The 22863-nt window shown below is 56.4% G+C and overlaps 1 protein-coding gene across 5 annotated transcripts in view; it reads left to right on the plus strand.

Annotated features, from left to right (window-relative positions):
- The window catches only part of NTN1 (netrin 1), a 213506-nt gene that overhangs the window by 175394 nt on the left and 15249 nt on the right, over positions 1-22863 (plus strand). For all 5 annotated transcript variants that reach the window (XM_051825185.3, XM_089318359.1, XM_051825184.3 and 2 more), the window contains exon 6: positions 21495-21569. In XM_051825185.3, coding sequence (XP_051681145.1) covers positions 21495-21569 — 75 coding nt within the window. The remainder of the gene's footprint in view (positions 1-21494; positions 21570-22863) is intronic.

Consider the following 22863-nt stretch of genomic DNA (forward strand, 5'->3'; position numbering starts at 1 on the left):
GGTGAAGCATGTGTCTTGGAGGTTTTGGGGGGCTGTGTTGAGAATTGAACCAAGGAGGTGCCCAGCACTGGGGTTGGGGCACTGATTGCCCAATGGCCAGGCAGCCTCCGTCTTGTGGACATAGACCTCTGGAACTGGAAGGGCCAACACAGCTCCAAGACTTGGGGGGCACCAGCCTCCTTCCCCCTGGTTGGGATGATGCTCGCCTGGCCCCTCTCCCCGCTACCCACTCTGCTGTCTGCTCCTCCGTCCCCCTGCCCCTAAAGCTCAGGTGTGGGTCGGATACAGGATGGCATGGATTGTGGATATGGGAATGAGCAGCAGTGGGCATCTCAGGAGGGCAGCAGGTACCGCCTCTTCTTGTACCCTCCTCCAGGAAGCCAGCACCTCCCTGGGCAAGGGTGTGATGAGTGTCACTTGCACTGTTTTGTGGTCTCCGCTCAAGAGTGGAGCGTGCTGTGGGCTGCAGGAAAGGAGGAAGCCTTTTGTCAGCCGACATCCCAAGTGAACCGGAGGTCTGGGATGAGTTTATCGAGCACAGAGAGGTGGTGTCAGAGAATCGGTGACGTGCAGGAGCCAGCTGGCACCTGCTTGCCCCAGAGTGTGTTTCTTCCCAAGTTAGAGTTCAGGGTGTCATGCAGGTGGCTCAAAATTGGCCCTGGTGGGAATATTGACACCTCAGATGTTGGCAAATGGTGCAAATAAAGGCTTTTTTCCTTCCAGGGTGCCAGTCATTGAATATTTCCCGGCATAGTTGTCTGAGAACCTTCCTGGGAGGGCGCCTCTGAATCTTGGTTGCCAGCCAGAGCGGGGACATGGGTCATCCGGTCTGGCCTCTGTGGTTGACAGGTGCGAAGCCTGAGGTCCCACGGAAGGTGACTGCAGATGGGAGGTCTCGGGTTGACCGCAGTGCCTTGAGCAAGCCGGCCCTTGAAAAGCAGCCAGTGCTGGGGAGACTCCTGCTTTTAACGAGAAATGAGAAATCCATGGGAATGTCTGGGCTGTGGGTTCAAGATCATCTTCAGGTCCAACTGGGCTGGGACTTCGGCCCAGGGCCCGAGCACCTGGCCCACATCAGCACCTAACGTCTGTAGATGAAGACCCTCGGTGGGGACAGTGTACTTCATGGGTCTGCTAGCCCAGGACTGCCCTGGCTCCAGACGTCCTCCCTGACCTTCCTCTCTGTGGTCCATTTACTGCCTGGGGTCCCAGAGCGCTGGGAAACACAGGACAGGGATTCCTGTGCACGTGATCTGCTGAGGAAGGTGCTCTCGGAAGTGGGGAGCTTACAGGAGAGGAAGCTGGGAAGAACATGGCTTCAGGAGAGCTCTGTGCCCACACCGTGCCCCAGAAGTCATCCAGCTTAAAGGCAGATGGGCTGAGCAGTGAGACTTGCCCACCTCGGTTCCCCCTGGCTGTGGCCCGCCCCTGGGGGAAGGATGTGTGTCACCTGCCAGATATGTCCAAGCAAAGCCATGCCCATGAGGCCAGCACAGGTTGCCAGAAGTCAGCACAGGTCAGCCGCCAGCAGCGAGCACTTGCAGTAGCTGGGGATGGGTGTGCTAGGCCTGGAGGGGATCTGAGCAGGGCACCCAACATTCACTGTACAGCAACCATGGATAGAAATATTTGTTTAAAAGAATTGTGTCTGTACTAAGCACAAAGATTTTTTTTCCCTTTGTCAGTCTCGAAACTACACAGTGTAACAACTATGTCCATAGCATTGATATATGACTAGGACTTAGAAAAAAATCGGCCAGTACTGTAGTGCATCAGGTTCTGCCACCGCCTGTGACACTGGCATCCCATACGGGAGTACTGGTTTGAGTCCTGACTGCTCTACTTCTGGCCGAGCTCCCTGCTAATGCCCCGAAGGAAGCGTGGCCCGAGTACTTGGGCCCCTGCCACCCAGGTGGGAGATGTGGATGGCGTGCCTGGCTCAGCTGTGACTGCTGCTGCCATCTGGGGAGTGAACCAGCAGCTGGAAGATCTTTCTTTCTCTGCCTCTCTTCTCTCTCTGTCACTCTGCCTGTCAAATAAATAATTTTTTTAATAAAAGTAATCTATAGATTAAAGTATGCAAGAGGATCGCATAGTGCAAATACTATGCCATTTTATTTAAGGAACTTGAGCGTCCGTGGGTCTTGTTCTCCACTGAGGGCCTGGAACCAGTCGCTCACGGATACAGAGGGATGACAGTGCTTAGGGATTCGATGGGAAGGGAGGAGGTGCTGGGATCTGGAGCTTCCTGTTGTAACTGTTCTCCGGGAGCATGGTGCTGTAAGGAGAACCCAGTGGCTGGCCTTGTTGCACGTCCTCCCCCCCCACCCCACTCACTCAGTAGTACCTGGCATCTCTCTCTGCTGCTGCCCGAATCCACACTCCTTGCTTCCCATAACCCCGCATCAGTCAGAGCAGGCCCCGTGCCGTAGCAAACAGCCCCAGCGCTGTGCTGCTGGTCACTCACTTGACAGAGCTTGCAAGTGGTGCTGGTCGGTGCCTCCCTCCCCACCACTGAGTGCTTCTGCTGTGTGGCTCTGCCACCCTCTAGGGCTGGGCTAGGTGACCCTTGTGCCTCCGAGGGCCATCTGGACATTAGTCACATCATTCACGGGCCATGTATGCTTATCAACCTGAAAATCCTCTCGCTGTAGATTGATGGACTTCCCAGTCCCACCTGCAGTTGCCTTGGCAGGGCCAAGCCCAATGGGCTGTACGTCCCCCGCCCCTGCTCTGGGGCCCCAGAGTCGTCCCTGCTTTCTCTGCGTCCAGCTGCAGACAAGGAAAGAGGACTTGGGCACAGCGCGTAGGAGACTTTGACGGGCCAGGCCTGCAAGTGGCAGGCATCCCTGGTACCCTTGTCCCGTGGTCCTGAACTCAGGCCCGTGACCAGGTCTCACTGCGAGGGGTGCTGGGTCACGTGGTCCCCAACCCCCAGGAGAAAATGAAATGATGTCCGGTGGCCACATCCTGTCGTTTCTGATCACCGTGCTGCCTCGGGGGCATCTCTGGCCACCTGTCCATGTGGCGCCCCAGTCACTTTTCTGTATGGGAAGCAGGTCGGCCCAGACCTGGCCTGACAGCTGCCTAGGTGTGGGGTATCGCCAGGCTTGGCAGAGGCGACCTGGGGGTTTCCAAGGCATGACCTCATCGGCATTGACTTAACCAGCCGGGCTAACCGGCCAGCCAGCCAGCTGGGGGGACGCTCCGGCGCTACAGGCATCCGTGTCGTCTTTCATGACCTTCCCAGGGAGCCCCGGCTTAGCTCGGCTGAATCCCCCTTCAGTGCTGACAGCAATTCCAGCCTGTGTCCGCTGTTGGCTCCTGCCGGAGAAGCGCGTAGAGAGCCAACTGGATCCCTATGGGACAGCTTTGTTTTCCCTGCTGAACACAAAATCCCCTGTTCTCTGGGAGAGCTGACAAGGGGACCCCGTAGGGCTGGCCCGCTGGGAGCAGACCCCAGTGAATACAGCGCCCGAACGGCTTCAGCTTATTAGAGGCGAATCCGCGGGCTCGCTGTGCCCGCCGAGCGGGGGGCAGAATGGAGGGCACAGAGCTGTTACAGCGGATTAGCAGCCTCAGACGGCTGCAGGCAGGTGCAGCTCTTGCTGCCATTTGGAAGGGTTTATGAAATACTGATCCTGTGTTCTCTAAATCCTGCCCTTGGCCGCATCTGGGCTGCAGGCTGAAGACGGCAGGGGTGGGGGTGGTGGGGGTGGGGGTCTCCTTGTTCAGCCAGGCTTGGTGGTGGCTTTTAGCACTTGCCCTGTCCGGCCCAGTTTCTCGAATTCCCAGGGAGTTCTGAGCCCAGGATTTGTGCACTTGCTCGTTTATTCATTTCCATTCATTCGTCAGTCCCACACTTGCCGAGGGCCTGTGCTGGGTGCTGGGGTTTCAGAGCTGGGCAGGACATAGGGTTTGTCTTCAGAGGACTCGTGGTGTCCTGAGGGTACTTCACAAAGTTCATGGAACAACGCTAACTATGAAAAAAAGCTATGTCTGGATTTTGAATTTGGGGCACCAAGATAAGCAGTTTTATTTTCTTTTTCCATGAACTTTAAAACACTTTTAAAATTTTTATTTGTTTGAAAGAGAGGGACAGAGATCTTCCATCTGCTGACTCTCTCCCCAGTCGCCTGTAAGAGCCAGAGCTGAGGCAGGCCCAAACCAGGAACCTGGAACTCGATCTGGGCCTCCCATTGGGGTAGCAGAGAGCCAAGAACTTGAGTCAGCACCTGCTACCTCCCCGGTGCTTACCAGCAGGCAGGAGGGACTAGGAATGGAACCAGGACTCAAGCACAGGCACTCTGATATGGGATGCTGACGTCACAAGCAGCACCTCAACCGCTGTGCCAGACCCCAGCCCTGTTTTCCGTAAGTTCTTGAAGTCCCCTGGTGCGCGAGAAAGACGGATAGATAGCTTTAATTCGCCCTGGTGATTGTTGGCTGTGCCATACAGATGTGCATAGCCGTCTGCAGGTCTGACTCGGAGGGAGGCCTTGCTAAGAGCTTGCATCAAAATTTTGCTGCCTGACCAAAGCTGCAAGTGCAAGGTGACTTGTTGCCCTTCTGGCCAGGCTGCTGTTTCCTAACGGAGCAGGGAGTGGGAGGAGAGGATGAGACTCAGAACCAGAGAGAGGGCTGGGATGATGGAATCCTCAACAAGGGCTCTCGAGAGCTCATCTGATGTGGCAGCCGCCGCAGCGTGGAGAAAGCTCAGGAAGGAGGCTGCTGCGGGTGTCTCTGCTCCCGATGCAGATCCGGTCTTTCCCTCTTACAGACGGGGCGGGGATGGGGGCCCCTCGCCAGCTCCCATGCCCCAACGCTCCCACCCAGCTGGTAGAAACTTTCATGTGTACTGTCCTCCTGGACGTGGAGACCTCATGATGGGGGCAAGACTTTGACCTTGTCCTGTGGCTTCCAGATTTTGGTGAGCTACCTGTTCACGGACCTCAGAGGGCCTAGGTCACTGTTCCCTGGCTTCTAACAGGAGCTGGTGCCCGTGGATCCCAGGAATAGAGGGCCTCCCTTGGAGGTGAAGGGTGGTGAGTCCTTTGCCCACCAGGATGGTTGTGGGAGGCTCATGTGTGAACTTTCCCATAGCAGGTCCGCTTCAGTGCACGGTATCTGGGATCCATAGCAGCGGCGGAGCCCCCGGGCTACACAGTTCTCCCATCCCAGGTCCTCTTGGTCTGCATATGAGGAGTCTGGGAAATAGACTCCAGGGAGGCCCCCCAAAATTAGGGGACCAGTAAGGGGGTGGAAGTTGGAAGTCCTGGGTCTTAGACAGGACCCAAGACCCATCAGAGATTTGGTTAAGCACCAGAAGATGGGTACAAAAGATGAACTTGGTATCTCATTAACACCTGGGATGTGTCCAGGTGAGGAGGGCAGGCAGGGGTGACATCCAGGGCATCTGCCAGTCTCCAGGGGTCCCTCAGTGTTGAGACGCCTCATGCTGCCATGGCTCTGATGGCTCTGACAGCCCTCCCCCTGCCTGCTGTAGGAGGGAGGCTAGCACCTTGCACGGGGGCTGCTTGGCTGCTCTGGTTACCTGGAGTACACTGAGTGTTCTTCGCTTCCCTAAGCAAGCACCATTCAAGTTGAGCATCCCTAATCCAAAATCTGGAATGTTCTAGAACCAGTAACTCTTCGAGCACTGACAAGGTGCCAGTGGATGCAATCGGGCAGTCCCATACCTGACCTCACCAGAGGGGGCCCCTGCCACCCTCAGGGGAGATCTGGATCAAGTTCCAGGCTCTGGGCGCCCACCTTGCCCAACCCCCACTGTTGTGGGGCCTTGGGGAGGGACCCAGTGGATGGAAGATTTCTCTTTGTCTCTTTCTGTGTCCCTCAGCCTTTCAAGTAAAATAAAGATAAACAGAAATGTTAAGAACAGATTGACCAGGAAGAGGATGTAGTGTGGCGTGGGGCGGGGTGGGGGGCCAGGCACCATGCCCCGCAAATTTGAAGGAAATGGGTAACCTTGTGGGGAGGGGCTTGCTTTCCCTAAGCCTTGAGGCTGCTGTGTTGGCTTCTCAAGGCGTTCCTTGAGGGAGCACCCTGCACCGGGGGAGTTCCAGAAGTCAGGTGAGGCCCTGCTGAGGGTGGTCCTGTCCCACCTAGCACAGGTGGTGAGGCTGGGGTGCAGGCGTGGTCTGCCCTTAACTCTTCCAGTTCTAAGAGACTGGGTCCCGTGGCCTGTATCAAGTCGAATGATGAGTAGCAAATAACAGAATGGATCAGGATGGCAAGAACGTGTCTGCTTTCCTGCTAAAGCAACCCCCAGAGCATCTTAGTGCTGGGCCCCTTAGGGTGCTGTGGTTGATTAGTGATGTCTGCCATGAAGCTGGCCGGTATGCCGCTCCCTCCTTGGCGTTCCTTCTGCAGATGTGTTGCTCATCACCAAGCCTTTCAATCTAGGAACACCATGCATCATACTCTCCTTGCTTTCTTGGTCCTTTTTGCCATGCGGCTCTTTACCACTAAGGGCCATGGCTCCCTGCTGTTTTGATGGGGAGCTTCAGAAACAGTCGTAGGAAGAGGACTTTACTCCCTGGGCCCAGCAGTCTCTCCACTGTTCCCTGCTTCCTCGGCCAGACTGTGAACGCAGCTTTGTTTCCTGACAGCTTGACTGGTAGCAGGAGGGGTGGAGGCATTGTGGGCCGGAAGGGGTGTGGAGTGGGGGCTGCTACTTGGGTTCTGCCTGAGGACGGAGGGTGTAGAAGGAAAAGTCCCCTGACAAGCAGCAGCCTGTGCATTAAGGGCCGGTGCTTGGTGGCCATGAGGTTGCACCCGGGATTTGGGGTCAGAGACCCCTGTGGGTAGCCTTGTGCTGGAGGTTAGGGCCACTGGTGTTAGGTGCTCCCTATGGTTGGTGGCCTCAGACTCTGTCCCTTTGGGGTCTCCGTTTGCTCATGTGTGTGAGGGGCGTAGCAGTCCTGATGCTTCCAGCTGCTTCCTCCTGGGTCGCTATGCAGGTCACACAGGATGGTGAGTGGGCCGCCATCCAGATGTTTGCCCTGCAGGTGGGCGGAGCTCCGCCTGGGGTCCCTGGATTGGACATAGCCAGTGTGCATGATGCTTTGGCAGCACCTACAGATGGAGAACAGGAGGCCCCAAGGTCTGGGATTGGTGTCAGAGCGGAGTGTAGGGCAATCTTTCACCATAGAATCCACTGCTGGGGAGGAGCAGGGGTGGGCAGCTGAGAGTCGAGAGAAAATTCTGGATGTCCAGGAGCTGGCGCGGGCCGCTGAGGTCTTCTGCCTGCGACCGGGAGGGCTCTTCGCGGCCCCACAGGCTCTGGGCAAGAGGCTTTAATCTAATTACATGCTTTATTGGAGCCAATTTGTCTTCCAATCCATCTTGTTCAGTAAGAAGAAAGAGCATGCTGGGGACTCATTTGCACCCTCTTGTTCCAAGAGGGGCAGAGGGGCTGCTCTCCCGCCTCACGTGGTCAGCACAGGGCCCCCGAGCCAGGCTGCAGACCGCCCTGCCCTGCCCTCAGCCAAGAGAGCCCAGCCCGCCGCACCCCTGCGGCTTTCCCTTCGCGGGTCATGGTGCACCAAGTGAGGCCGAGGCAGGAGCAGTTTCCAGGCCAGGCAGCCGGGGTGGGGTGGGGGGGACGCTCTTTCCCTGGGGTTAGCTAGCTCAGAACCACCCCAGCCCCTGCTGGAGGGGCTGACCTCAGCACCGGATTCTGCTAATACACACGATTTAGGACCTGTGGGATTCACGCACAGACACAACACCAGAGCCCTTCGGGATCCTGCCTTTTCTGTTCAGATGCTTACGCAGACATACTCCCTCGCGCAGTTGCTTCACAGAGCCTGGTGACTTCCACCCTCAGACGAGAGCAGGGGCGCGAGTCGTAGGGCCTGGGGGCGGGGTAGGGAGGTCACTCTGCTGGCCACTCAGCAGTGGCAGCTGGGCCTGCTTGCATTCAACTGGTTCACCAGTTATTTGTGAGGGCCTGGTAGGTGGCCTGGGCCTGGCGATTGGGGGAAGACGACGGGGAGTCAGTGAACCGAGCCGACAGAGGTGGACATGGCTGCCCAGTGCGACAGGTGCTGTGCGGGAGCCACAGCCCCCGGAAGCAGATCTGCTTTGCAGAACAGCCAGAGGTCGGTTGTCATTCGAAGGACACACATGAGAGAGAAATAGCTCTGGGTTAAAAAATAATAATAAATTGGGTATGCAAGTAGTATAGTGAGGTAAGTTTCCTGTCCTGGCTGCTATGTGTAGGCCAGGGCTCAGCTCGCTAGAACCGTGAAGGAGCGCAGGCGCTTGTTCCCACCTGAGGGACGTGATGTGCAGAGAGGCACAGCATGGTGCCTGAGGACACAAGCCAGCATCTTTCTTTTTTTTTTCTTTATTTATTTGAAAGAGTTACACAGGGACAGAAGGAGAGGCAGGGGTGGAGGGTCTTCCATCCACTGGTTCACTCCCCAAATGGCCTCATGGCTGGAGCTGAACTGATCTGAAGCCAGGAGCTTCCTCCAGGTCTTCCCACGTGGGTATGGGGCCCAAGGACCTGAGCCATCTGCTGCTGCTTTCCCAGATGCACTAGCAGGGAGCTGGATCGGAAGTGGAGCAGCCGGGACTCGAACCGGTGCCATATAAGCAGACAGCAGTTTTACCTGCTGCACCACAGCGCCAGCCCCACGGCCAGCATTTTGAGTGCCTCGGTGGCCTGCCTGTCACTCCCTATCCTGCAGGATGCTTTCCCTCCCCACGTGGGCATGATCGGCCCTCCTGTTCCCACCGGTGCAGGGGGTCCTACCCCAGGGCGTAAGGCAGGTTATCTTTCTGGCGACCAGACACAGCAAGCCGACCGGCCTCCAGATGCAGAGCTCAGGGTGCGGCTTTCAGGTACCAGCTGTGCCTGCTTCTGTGTGAGGGCACTTCACCAGTGCACGGAAAAATGGGATGAAAAGAGGTTTATTAGAGTGCCAGAAATGTTTGAAATCGGTACATAGCTTTGTCATGATACGCATTTGCCTCAAACTTTTTGAAAACTCCTATGAGCCCCCCCACCCCCACCCCCGGCTCCCTCACCAGTACCTCCAGGGTAACGGGTGTCATCCGTCTGGGGGGCCTGTTTGTCGGGGCAGCCTTTGCGTCCCTCAGAGGCAGCCGCAGTCAGCTGGTTTTACATTGTCATGTTCATGGTCACCCAGGGGGTCACCGAAGTTAGTGACCACCCACCCAGCCCTGGGTGCTGGGACCCTGAGTTCTGATTCACTGGGGGGTGGGGGTCAGGAACAGACAGAAAATTCCAGACTGTTGAGTGGGCACTAAGAACATAGAGGGCGCCCAGCTCTGCTTGGAGGTGCGAGGAGGGTGCACAGGGCAGTGACGCGGGAATAGGTTCCAGGTTCCAAGAGAAGGGAAGATCAAGGCTGAGGTGTGGTGGCTGCCTGTGTGGCCTTGGGCCTCTCCCCACAGCCAACGTGCTGTTCTTTCCAGCTACTCTGCCAGAACTAGGATTCGGCTGCCTCAAACTCCAGTGGAGGAGGGGGGAGCAGGACGGTGCAGAGACCCCAGGCAGAGGCAGGGTCCTGGCTGTGGGCCTGATGGGTTCTCCACGCCCGGCCTGGCCTGCCTGGCTGTGGGCCGAAGCACAGCTAAGACAGGGCCCTCGCTCCTGTTGGGACACAGGGCTCCACCACACCAGCAGGTTCCTCGGTCTGAGTCTCCCACGGCCAAGGCCAAGGGCAGGTCTCTCCATCTCAGGTCCAAGTGCCCTCTGGGCTCGAGAGCCCCCTCGCCCTGATCAGACCCCACCTTTCCCTCCTGCTCCACTGCCTGCAGGGGACCTTGCGGGGCCACCTTGAGCCTGTCCACCCTTTTGGTACCACCTCAGCTGAAAGGTCACCTCCCTGACCCCCCCCGACCTTAGTCTTTTCCTCCTGTGTCCCGTGAATGAGTAGCCTGGTGGCGGCTGTCATTACTGCTGCCCCATTTGATGGATGGGAAACCTAAGGCTGGGGGTGGTTAAGGACCCCAGATTGCGAGATAGGTGATGGGATCCCTTTTTACAGGAAACAAGGGCTTTCATGAAGTCCCCTCCGGGTTTCCACTTGCATCCTTGGGGCTGGACCAAGCACATCCACATGCTTGGAAGAGGATACTTTTTACAAAGAGAGAAAGATCTTCCTTCCGTTGGCTCACCCCCCAAATGGCCGCTGTAGCTGGCACACTGCGCCGATCCAAAGCCAAGAGCCAGGTGCGTCCTCCTGGGCTCCCATGTGGGTGCAGGGCCCAAGCACTTGGGCCATCCTCCACTGCACTCCTGGGCCATAGCAGAGAGCTGGATTGGAAGAAGAGCAACCAGGACTAGAACCCGGCGCCCATATGGGATGCCGGCTTTGCAGGCGGAGGATTAACCAAGTGAGCCACGGTGCCGACCCTGGAAGAGGATACTTTTAGTAGGAAACAGGATCGGGGGGCTGGCTTGCTGTTTTGGAAGACAGGATAATAGGTATTGCAGAGGCCCCAGGGGATCTGTCGGACCCAGGCTTGTGGGTTTTAATTTTTTTTTAAAGATTTATTTATTTGAAAGGTGGCATTAGGAAGAGAGAGATTTTCTATCTGCTGGTTCACTCCCTGAGTGGCCTCAATGGCCAGGGCTGGGCCAGGCCAAAGCCAGGAGCCTGAAACTCCATCCAAGTCTCCCACATGGGTGGCAAGGACACAGGCACTCCAGCCACCTTTTGCTGCTTTCCCAGGCACATTAGCAAGGAGCTGGATTGGAAGTGGAGCAGCTGGGACTTGAACTGTCACTCCCATGAGATGCCAGGGTCACAGGTGGTAGCTTATCCACTTTACCAGAACTCTGGCCCTTCATCCTTTTTTTTTTTTTTTAAGCCCAAGAATTCTTACGCTCATTATAAAGTTTAAAATACAGACCAGACAGCAAAGCAAGAGTATACAAAACGAGCTATAGTCCTGCCACCCAGCATCTCTCTCAGCCCCCACCCCTGTTGCTGTGGGTTCATTCTGAGAGGAGGAGCGTGGTGGGGGCAAGAGGCGTGGAGTCACCACACAGACCCCGGGAACCAGGTGAAAGCTGGCCAGAGGGAGCAGCCTGCAGACCCGTTTATTTCAGTTGGTACAGCAGCTTAAATAGCCAAGGCAGCCAATCCGGTCAAGGGGCGGTCTATGCCTTAACCAATCACAGCCTGTTGCCAGGCAGTTTCCATTGCCAGAGGTCATCTTGGCATGGCCTTCTCATTCCACCACATGCCCCTGCAGGCCTCTGGCTGCCCCCCTCCCCCCAAGCTCCAGTCCCAGGGCCTTTGCACCTGCTGGGGCCTGGGATGCTCCATAGGACGGATTCCTTGCTGTCCTCATTGTTGCCTCCTGGGGAGGGGGCTGTGTGTCTCCTGCCCCCACCTGCCTCTCCCTAGTCTCTGCACCTCTCTTGCTGTGGAGGTCAGCACTGTTGCCTTAGCCTCAGGGCTCACCAGCGCCTCCCAGCACCACCGGTGGGGGATGGGAATCGTAGGAGTAGGGTTGCTGCATCAGCGGGGGGCGGGGAGGGTAGGGTGTGTTCGATGTGGTGATGCCAGCAGGTCTCAGGAAGGTGCCCTGGCCATGCCATGTGAGCCTGTGTGCCTTGCTTTGCCAGTGTGCTAGGCAGAAGTGCTGCATTCCCATTGGTGAAGTTTGGTTTCTTTGATCCTTTGTTATTGGGCCTCTTTCCCTCTCCTCATCCCCTTTTCGTTTCCTTGTTTATGAATTGCCTGTCCCTTTGAGTTTGAGCTCCGTTTTTTTTTCTTATTGACTCAGAGAGCTCTTTATATGTTAAAGACCCCAGTCAATGTTGCAAACGTTTGGGGCTTTCTTCTAATCGTTGGCCCATGGGTTGGAGGCAACCAATGGGCTGAGTTCTTCTGCCCATTGGTTGCCTGCCGAGGGAGAGTCCTCAGCCTTCCTGCCCTTGAACTCAGAGTTTTTTGCTGTTGGGTCAGCTAGGACTCAGAGGTCATGGAATGGGTGTGTGAGGTCAGCCCAGGCTTGTATGGGGGGGGGCACTACAGAGCTGCCTGCGGTGCCAGACCTTCCAGATGGGTGTCCATACCTAGTCATGGGGCTTGTCGGTGAGGGGCTGGCGAGAGCCAACTTCCCTGGCAGGTGGAGGGCATCAGGTCGCCTGTGGCAGGACCAGGAGGGAGAGCTGGCCTTGTGGGAAGTACCTCCCCTCTGAGGGCTGTGGTGAGACCCACAGATACCTGCAGCACCCTGAAAACTAGACTCCCTGGCCCACGGGGGCTGCCATGTGACTTCATCACTACAGCTCAGGGAGGCTAACACTCAGGGCAAACTGGCCTCCCCGCCTCGTGTCACCTGCTGGTGGGCAGAAGGGGCCAGCTGCAAACGACAGGGCCAGCTGGGTCCCCTTCCTAGCCCCAGCTCCTTCCACTTTGAGCGTTTTCTCCCCAAGCCAAGGGGAACCAGGGAACTGGGAGCCCCTTGCCTGCACCCATCCCCACTGGTTTCCCTGCCCCAGGTGCACGGAGCAAGCGCGCTGGCTGAGTGTCCCACACTCGACAGCCCAGAAGGCAAGAAGCAGAGGTGTCGCCAGCAAGTTGGCCAGGGCTCCTGAGAGCGAGACCTTTGCCAGCTCCCCGCCCTGCTCTGAGGGGAGGTGCCAGATGCGGTGCCCCTGGCTCCCCCCGCGGGCTGCTGGGCCCTGCCTGCCATATGCTTGGAGATGAGCCCTGAGCCGGCGAGCAGGCCTACCCCACAGGACTTGGCACCTAGGGCACAGGAGGCAGGGCGGAGGGGCCAACCTCTCTAGTGGGGGAAGAAGCGGGAGAGGCTTGGCCTGGGTAGGGAGCCCGTGGGGCCACCTCTTGGCTTTTGGCTGTGGATGGGTCAGGGGAGCAGGTGGGAGGAATTGGAGGGAGGGAAGGCTGCTCCCGGGAGGGGCCAGGATGCAAGCCAGCCAGGATGAGCCTGCTGCGAGCGGGGCAGATGGTGGCCTCTGGGCCTCAGCAGCAACCCCCACCCCCACAGGACAGAGCCCGTCCAGGCAGGGAGCCGGACAGTGCCCGAGTCCAGCCCTGGCAGCCGCTGTCTCTTGTGGGGGAAGGGTGGGGGTAGAAGGGACCCCTACAGATCTGCCAGTGTTCACCTGGGCCCTCGGTCGTTCCCCCAAGGGCGTGGAGGTGGCCGGCCTCCTGCCCACCCCTCACCTGTTCTTCCTGCAAGGAGGAAGCTCGCTGTAGCCACTGGTCAGGGCACAGCACGTTGGCTCTCTGTTGGTGCGCAGGCTGGGCGGTCGGTCCAGCAGGTGTCTGTGGGGCAGAGTTAGGCCAGCTTCTATGGGGAGGTCAGGCCGTGTGCCACTGCTCTGTGAGAGTCGCAGAGTGGCCGACCTCCAGCCCATTGGTGTGCTGTGTCTGCTGGTGTCCATCACTCTATGGCTCCCGGTGTTTAGCACACCAGGGATGCGCCTGCGGGCCGGTGTCAAAACAGACAATTCCACATCTCTGCTTCAGGTCGACCTGGCTGATTTGCCTAAAAATCATGGGTTTCATTCAGATTTCCAAGTTTTTAACCCAGAATTCATAAAATGTTCCTTCGATTGTGGTTCTAGCCTGTTTTCATACTTCCAGTGTTCTGCCTGGTCTCTCTCTGAGATGTGACAGTGTTTTATCTCTCTCTCTCTCTTTTTTAACATTTGGGAATTTTCAGAGAATCAGTTCTAGGATGTATTTATGATTTTGAAGTTTTTTTTTTCTGTTGATTTTAAAAATTTCTACTTCTGTTATTAATTCTTTCCTCCTTTCTTTGGGTTCTGTCTTGCCCATTTTCTGACTTGTAGAACAGAACACACTTCATGTATTTCCATTCTTTCTCCTTTAATAATGAATAATATTTATTCCATTGTGGTCAGGAAATGTGGTCTGTGCCATTCCAGCTTCTTCGAGTTAATTTAACCTTTTTTTCCCCCACTATTTATGTGTTCTCTTTTGTATTTTTGTCAGTTTTTACTTAATGTATTTCAATGAGATGTTGCTCTGTACAAATTCTTTAAATTAGTAGGCCACGTTCATCCATTTTAAACATGCTTGCTTTGAATTCTTTTTTAAAAAATTTATTTGAAAGAGCAATAGAGACAGAGAAAGATCCTCCATCCGCCAGTTCACTCCACAGCAGCCCAGGCTGGGCCAGGCCAAAGCCAGGAGCCTGGAACTCATTCCAGGTGTCTCACGTGGGTGGTAGGACCACAGCACTTGAGCCATCACTGCTGCCTCCCGGGCTCTGCACTGGCAGGAAGCTGGAGTCAGAGGTGGAGCCTGGGACTCTGATGTGGGACGTGGGCATCCTGAGTGACAACTCAGCCACGGCACCAAACACCCACTTGTCTTCTGTAATCTTGATTTCTCAAAATTGCTTTTTATGTTTTCCATATTATCTGCTTTGTCTTTTGGCATATTACCTATAATTCTGACTTTCTCTAGTATTTGTGATTATCTTGAGATTTTCAAAAGCATTACATGATCTGGTAACTACTTGTCAGAGTGAAACATGAATTAGCATCTTAAAAAAAAAAAAAAAGATTTATTGGCCAGCGCTGTGGCTCAGTAGGCTAATCCTCTGCCTGCGGTGCCAGCACCCTGGGTTCTAGTCCCTGTTGGGGTGCCGGATTCTGTCCCGGTTGCTCCTCTTCCAGTCCAGCTCTCTGCTGTGGCCCGGGAGGGCAGTGGAGGATGGCCCACGTCCTTGGGCCCTGCACCCGCATGGGAGACTGGGAGGAGGCACCTGGCTCCTGGCTTCAGATTGGCAAAGCATGCCGGCCGTGGCGGCCATTTGGGGGGTGAACCAATGAAAGGAAGACCTTTCTCTCTCCCTCTCTCTCTCACTGTCTAACTCTGCCTGTCAAAAAAAAAATTTATTTATTTGAAAGGCAAAGTGACAGAAAGATCTTCCACTAGCTGATTCACTCTCCAAATGGGCCAGGCAGAAGCCAGGAGCCTGGAACTTCATCTGGTGTTCTCACATGGGTGACAGGGGACCAAGTACTTGGGCCATCCTCTGCTGCTTTCCCAAGCACATTAGCAGGAAGCTAGATCAGAAGTAGAGCAATCACAACTTGAACCAGCACTCCTATAGGATGCTGGCATCACAGGTGATAGCTTAACCTGCTGTATCACAATCAGCCCCAAAGTAACATCTATCACATTGTCACTAAGACAAAGGGTTTTATTCCCCACCTCATGCTGCTACTTAATTTTTTCAAATATGATAGAGTTCAACGCTAAATTTTCAGTTATTTATATCTGCTTAGATGTATATGTAATCTGATGTTCCCTTTCAAATATTTAAAAATTATTCTTACATTTACATCTAGTTTTAGAACCCAATTTAAAAATCTCTGTGGACCTTGGAAAACATTCTCAAGTACTTATTTCCAGAAGAGTATGTGGTTGGAACATTTTCTGAACCCTTGCACACTTGAGAATATTTGGTTTATTGTGGCCTATGGATAAAGAGAAGATAGTCTAGCTAGGTATAAAATTCCCGAGTCACCTTTCTCCCACTCAGGACCTTACAGAAATTATCGTGTGATCGTCTACCCAGCTTGTTGTTTTGAAACCTGTGTATGGTTTTTCCTTATCCTGGTATTTCATATGTCTTATCATGATGCGTCTGGCCGTTGGTCTCTTTTCTTTGGTGGTTGAGAACGGCAAACGAGCCCTTTCCTTTTGCATATGTCAGCCTGTTTCTAGCCCTTGAATCCTGTCTTTGATTCTTGTTCCCACTCCGTTTGGTCCTCACTGCAGCTCTCTCTGATCGTAAGGTCGCCTCTCCACTTCCTTGCAGCCCAGTGTTCCTCCATGTCACCATCCCTTTAAATTCTGTGAGTTTCTCCCAGCTTAATCTCCATGTCTCTACACTAACATCCTCTTTGTGCTTCTGAGTTTTAGCTGCACTACTGGGTCTGTAGATTTTTGCGTTTCTCCAGCCTTTCTCTGTCCTGCCAACTAGTCACTGTGCGGCTCCATTCGGCCTTGGCCTTTTCAGCTTGGCGTTGTCCCCCTCCCCCCCGATAGCTTTCTCTTGTTTCATGCAGGCTGTGTCTTCCTAGAAGCCAAGTGGTCTGCTATGCCTGTTGGGGTGTGCACTGCCTGTGGCTGTCTTGGACCTAGGGTGACAGTGTTGAACAGCTGGGACAGACACTGCATGGCCCTCCAAGTGTAGGACGTTTATGGCTTGGCCCTTTGCAGGGAACACTTGGCAGGTCCCTGAGCTAGTGAGACTACTGGGTTCCCACCCCGGAGCCAGGGTGGGCAGGGGGAAGGGCACACAGCTCCGCCTCCAGTCCTGGTTTCCACCTGCCCTTGACCTGCAACCACCTCTGTTGTTTGGAGCCACGCCCCTCTCTCAGCTCCCTGCCTGATTCCGTGATTTAGAGGAAGACAAGGGTTCAGACATCCACCGTAGCCGCTGTCCTTCCAATCCCTCCCCTCCTTTAACTCCCCCATCCCTGGAGAAGGGGTGGCCCCAGTTTTCCTCTCCCCAACCCTGCCCACTTCTTGGCTATTTGTCCACTGGTCACCATATCTCTGTGGTCCCTTTTTTTTTTTTTGCTCCTTGGATCTTTCTGTTTCACCAGACAAGGAGCTGTGTCCCAAGGTAAAACCCAGACAGGTTTTGCTCGTCCCATCCCCATCTGCCTTTAATTAGTGGAGATGGCTCCCAGATTCCAGCCCTGGGTCTTCTATCAGTGTCGTTTTCATTCTTGCATTGTCTTCCTAGCTATCTTGGAACAAAACATGGAGGGACCCCGTGGGCAGCTGCCGAGTAAATGCCATTTTGAAGGCGGCCTTGGGAAGCTGTGGTTTGTCTGACTTGAAGCTGTGTTAGCAGCTCTGTTCCGTCATTCATATGCATGAGTTGCTTGTCCTTGACCTCAGCTGTCTGGCCCACACCCCCAGTGAAGGATCTTCACTCTCCAGACAGCTGTGGCAGTGGCCTGCCGTCTCCCCAAAGGAGGACACTCAGCCTCTCTACCTGTATTGTACACGTGATCCTTTCTTTTTAAGGATTTATTTTATTTATTTGAAAGGCAGAGTAATAGAGGGGGGGAGAGAGAGAGGTTTCATTCACTGGTTCACTCCCCAAATGACTGCAACAACCTGGGGCTGGCCCAGGCGGAAGCCAGGAACCAGGAGCTCCATCCTGGTCTCCCTCATGGATGGATGGCAGGGGCCCAAGCACCCAGGCCATCTTCCGCTGCCTTCCTGGGAGCATCAGCAGGGAGCTGGATCGGAAGTGGAGCAGCCCCCCGGGACTCAAACCAGTGCTCTGATATTGAATGCTGGCGTCACTAGCAGCAGCTTAACCCCACTGTGCCTCAGCGCTGGCCCCTGTAGTTCCAACAGGCTTGGTTTTCCTAGCTCACACCTAAATTAAATCGGTAACTCTGGGCTGGTGCTGCGGCTCACTAGGCTAATCCTCTGCCTGCGGCGCCGGCACCCGGGGTTCTAGTCCTGGTTGGGGTGCTGGATTCTGTCCCGGTTGCCTCTCTTCCAGGCCAGCTCTCTGCTGTGGCCCGGGAGTGCAGTGGAGAATGGCCCAAGTGCTTGGGTCCTGCACCCGCATGGGAGACCAGGAGAAGCTCCTGGCTTCAGATCAGTGCGGTGCACCAGCTGGAGCGCAACGGTGAACCAACGGCAAAGGAAGACCTTTCTCTCTGTCTCTCTCTCTCACTGTCTACTCTGCCTGTCAAAAAAAAAAAAAAATCGGTAACTCTGAAGTGCAGAAGGAACACTTTACAACAAGCACACTGACCTGACAGACATTACCAGCAGAGAGAAAGGAAAGACCTAGAACCCACCAAAAAGATAGAAGGTGCAGGAGCAGCCGATAGCAATGCTCACAGGCTGTCCGGGAGAGTAGCTCGGGGCTGGATGTGAGTGCCCTCCAGCTTGAGACAGCAGCCTCCCATCCAGGCCTTTCCTCCGCCACGCTGGGGGCTGTGTGCATGCCGTGGGTGCAGCGCCTGCTCATCCCCACTGCTCCCAGCTGGCTGAGAGAGCGGTGCCAACCCTGGCTGCATGTTGGGATCCTCCAGGGAGTTTTACAAATGCAGACCTTTGGAGCCAGCATTATGACATTGCAGGTTAAGCATCCACTTGTGGTATCAAAGTGCTGGTTTGAGTCCCGCTGCTCTGTTTCCAATCCAGTCCCCTGCTCATGCACCTGGGAAAGCAGCAGAAGATGGCCCAAGTGCTTGGGCCCCTGCACCCACGTGGGAGACCCAGATGGAGTTCCAGGTTCTTGGCTTCTGCCTGGCCCAGCCCCATTTTATGTGGCCACTGGGGAGTGAACCAGCGGATGGACAATCTTCCTCTCTGTCTCTCTCTGCTTTTTGAATAAATACATCTTTAATAAACAAAGCAGATCTTCATGCTACTCCCTAAACCTCACAGAATCTCTTGAGGGTGGGACTCGGGCATCAGTGTTTTCCAGGCTTCTGGGAGCTTGCACCTGTGGCTGCGGCTGGGAACCAGGGCTGAGGAGCCTGAGCCCTTGCAGCCTCGTTGGGCCCGTGAGTCTGGGGACTGTGAGGTGTGGCCTGGTCGGAAAGGCTGAGAGGAGCGCCTGGGGCATCACAGTGATACCACGTGCATTGCCGTCATGTTCGGCACAGACCAACTTTCACGGTCAAAGCTGCGATTCGGCAAGCAGGGCTGGGAGTGCCGTGTTGTTAGGTGACGATGGGTGCCACAGGTGAGGGAAGGTCTCTGTCCCCCACTGGATCCTTGGTGCAGAAGAGCTGTGGATGGTACCAGGTAGGCAGAGTAGCCCTGGAGGCCAGTGGTCAGCCGTGCCCAGGCTCGCTGCCTCCCTCCATTCTGCTCCCCTGGGTGAGGCTCGCCTTCTGCCACCCTGGAACCTTTCACAGCTCTCGGTCCCTCGTCTAAAACTTTCTGTCTGAGGGACAGAGAAGAAATCTCCCAACAGCTGTGCCAGGGCTGAAGCTGGGAGCCGAAGCTCAATGCAGGTCTCCCATGAGGGTGGCAGGGACACAAACACTTGGAGCCATTGCTGCTGCCACCCAGGGTCTGCATTAGCAGGAAGCTGGAGTTAAGCCCCTTTCCTTTGGGTCATGGATATCTTAACCACTGGCCTCCCATGAGGCTCCAAAGAGCTATTGCACTTGACCGCTCGGGTCAGGCTTGGGACGCAGGTGTGTCTGGAGCCATGCAGAAGTGCTTTCCTGCCAATGGATGGGCCCATCACCTTCGTAAAAGTGATGAGAAGGCAAGAAAGGTGGACCCGAGGCTGCTCTGCTGGCACATTACCAGGCACCACTGCAGTCCAGGTCCCTGCCCCCAGCACAGAAAACAGGGACAGAGCCCAGGCAGCCTGGGTTCAGCCACGGCCCTGGCTCTGCTGTGAGTTGGCAGTGATGACAGTGGCAACGGTGCCATTGGCTTGTGCGTTTGCACTGCTGTCAGCTCTCATCTCGACCTCTCAGACTTGGCCATGGTAGGGTGAAGGCCGATCTCTCTGGATAACCCAGTTTGTGGACCCCAGGGAGGTCCCTGTGCCAATAACAGACCAACTGTCTACCTAGCAGGAGAGAGTACTGTGACCTCAGTGCCTGGACAGGGAGGCCAAGCTGAGGGTGCTCCCCAGACTCAGACCACAGGAGAGCAGGAGGGCAGCTGTGTATCCCATTTCTTGAGGCTGATCTCTACCCGGGGCCCCCAGAAGGCTGGCCCAGGAGGGAGTGAGGAGGCTGCCAAGGCAATGGGATGGAGCTGTGTTGACTATAGAGTCCAGGGTACTGGTGAGTGCCTCCTGACCCCTTCTGCGTCCCATGAGACCAGAGCCTGGCTCTGGGTCTTAGCCACAGGCTGGGGACAGGTGGCACTGACAGGCGTGCCTGCCTGCCTTGGCTTCGCCGTGTGCCCATGCTTACCCTCCGCTTGGTCTTGTTTTTCCCCTCTGCAGGATGGGAGCTGGCTCTTGCTCCTAGGGCAGGTGCCTGTGTGTGTGTATGCGCCATGTGCACACATGCGTTTGTGTGTGTGTGTGTGTATGTGTGTGTGTGAAAATTTTTTTATTTGAAATGCAGAGCAACAGAGAGGGAGGGTTGGAGACAGAAATAAGCTTCTCCCCACTCGTCGACTCTTCAGATGTCCGCAACAGCCAAGTCTGCAGCAGGCCAAAACCAAGACCCAGAAACTCCATCCTGGTCTCCCACGTGGGTGGCAGGGGCCTAAGCACTTGGGCCATCATCTTCTGCTTTCCCAGGCTCATTAGCAGGGAGCTGGATGGGAAGTAAAGCAGCTGGGAACTTGAACCCGCATCCCAAACAGTGTCTTAACCTGTCAGTGGCACACCCCAGTCCGTGCCTGTGGGCATTTAACTTTCACTTCTCTCGTCCCCAGTTCCCCTACCCCTCACCACAGCACACCCGACCCCCTTCTGCCAGCCCAGGCCAGCCTGGCTGGTCACTGCCTCGGCTGGGAGTTCCTAAACCACAGGGCAGCCCTTGTCCGCAGCCCGGAGCTTAACCCTCAAGCTAAGAAGGAAACCCCTGGTGTTCATGGACACACAGTTCGGCATGACCCAGGTGTGGCGATCTTGGCTTCTGGAACCCCAGTCCGAGGCCCAGCCTTGGCACTGGCTACCTGTGTTGCATTGGGCAGATGGCTTCCCCTCTTGGGGCCTCCATTTTCTGGTCTGCAGAATGGGAGTAACACCCACATGTCAGAGAACACAGTGTGTCCAGTAGTGAAGGCAGAGCAGGTGGGTGAGAGTCGCTGGGCCTCTGATGGGCTGGGCTGTGGTGCTCAGGTTGTCACGGATGATTTAGCAAAGGTGGGGAGAGGGTGTGGGCAGGCTGGGGTGGGAGGGGGAACTTGGGGAGCAGGCAGGGCCCACACTGGGAGCAGCAGGTCCAACGCTGGGGGCCGTTCAGAAGCCCCCAAGAGTGGCACCGGCAGCCGCAGGCCCGCAGCCCCGCCTCTCACTGAGCCGCTCTTCATGGGGCCATTTTATGTGCACACTCCAGTGGAGTGGACACCAAAGAGGCTTTCTGATGCTTCACGGGCTGCTAATTTCCTCCGTGACCCCTTTGTTGCCGCCTGACCCCAGCCAGAGGCTCCACGCCTTGAAAGCCAGCGCCTGCCACAGACCCAGGGCGCAGGGTGACAAGGTGGCCTCTGCTGGCTTTAATCAGTCTCCAGTTGTGCCCTGAGAATGGGGATGGGGTTGGTGGTGGGGGGGGTGCTCCAGAGGTGGGGGGAGGGGTGCAATAGGGAAGACCCCCCCAAGTCTCCCCTGCAGGCCCTGTCAAGCTGGAGGAGGGGCTCAGGCTTGGGCCCTTTGTCCCCAGCGCCTCTTGAGAAGCAGGGCCTGCCTGGAGTGCTCGCCCAGCCGGGCGCTGGGCATCGCTGCCTTAGCCTATTCATCCCGGGCCTAATTAGTTTCTGTCTGTGCTCTGCCCCCGCCCCCTGCAGACTGCGACTCCTACTGCAAGGCCTCCAAAGGGAAGCTGAAGATTAACATGAAAAAGTACTGCAAGAAGGACTATGGTGAGTGGGAGCCCTCTTGTCTGGGGGCGTGGGGGTGTGGGGTGGGGGCGGGGCCATGTGACCCTCCGGCTGGAGTTGCAGCGCAGGTGGCCAGGGCGGGTGTTGGTCACCGAGCTGCTGTGACTGACAGATCCCACGCCCCTGGGGCTGTCTCCTCGCTGCCACCTCTGCCCCCAGGGAGAACGGGTGTGAGGGTCCCTCCCTCCCCAGAGGCCTGCGTGCCTGCCTTCTCCAGAGAGCTGCCTGAGGCCGGGACTCCCAGGCTGGTCTTGAGCCTCTGGCCTTTGCTCTGCCCCTGACAGGCTGTGCTGCTGCAGGGCAGTCACATGACCTCTCTGGTCTTCAGTGTCCCTCACCTGTACCCTGGGGCGCACAGCCCGGCTCTGTGGCTGAGAGTGGAGACTTGTGGGCATCCCAAGTGGGCAGGAGGCCCATGGTGGGTGTGAACTGTCCCTCCGGGCTTCAATCGGCCTAGGAATCTGCATGTTGCCCGGCTCCCTCATGACTTTGGTAGCCTTCCAAAGGGAAAGTTCCGAGGCCTCCCTCTGGCAGCCCTGGGGGCCGCCAATAAAGATTGCCTGCACCTGCACCCCCACCTGACACCTGCACAGGGAAGGGGGTCCCGTGCCCCCTGCTCTCACTGTGCACTGGCACCCACAGGCCCATGCACCCCATGTCTGTCCATCTCCCTTCCTGCTGTGCATCCGCCTGAGCCAGCCTAATCCCCCAGGAGGTCAGGAGGTCAGGAGCTGGCGTGGTGGCTTCTGGACCCTGAGAGTGTCTGTTGGGCTGGAGGGGCCCAGGCAGTGCCTGGCGCAGGGTCAGGGTCTGCCTTGGGTGGGATGGAGGAGGTGGAGGAGCCGGCAGGGGCTAGGGCATCGGCAGGGCTCCTAAAGAGCTGGCGGGGGCGGGCTACTTCAGAACAGGGCAGGGGGCACCCACAAGTCCTCAGAGGATCTTCCAGCCATCTGCTGGCGAGCTGGGCAGGGGCCCTGAGCACAGACCAGGGTGCCTGTGTGGGCGGCCACCCCAGCCAGGAAGGAGCCCCATGCCCAGGGGTGCTGATTCCACGCCTGGTTTCTCTACTGTGGGGGCCTCTCCCTGAGCTTGTAGCCCTGGCCGATTGAGCCTGGGGCGGAGCGGCCTCTTCCCAGCCGTGGGAGTCCGTATCTGTGCACCTGCACCCGCTGCCCTCCCCACTCCGGCTACAGGTGGCCTGGTCTTGCCTCTCGCCTCTTCCACTGGGTGGAGGTGCATTCCTTATCTAAGGGCCTAGTGGCCTCTCGTCTCTGCC

This window comes from Oryctolagus cuniculus, chromosome 17 (genome assembly GCF_051225735.1).
Source record: "Oryctolagus cuniculus isolate XC-2025 breed Fujian yellow rabbit chromosome 17, ASM5122573v1, whole genome shotgun sequence".
In the NCBI taxonomy this organism is placed as follows: Eukaryota; Metazoa; Chordata; class Mammalia; order Lagomorpha; family Leporidae; genus Oryctolagus; species Oryctolagus cuniculus.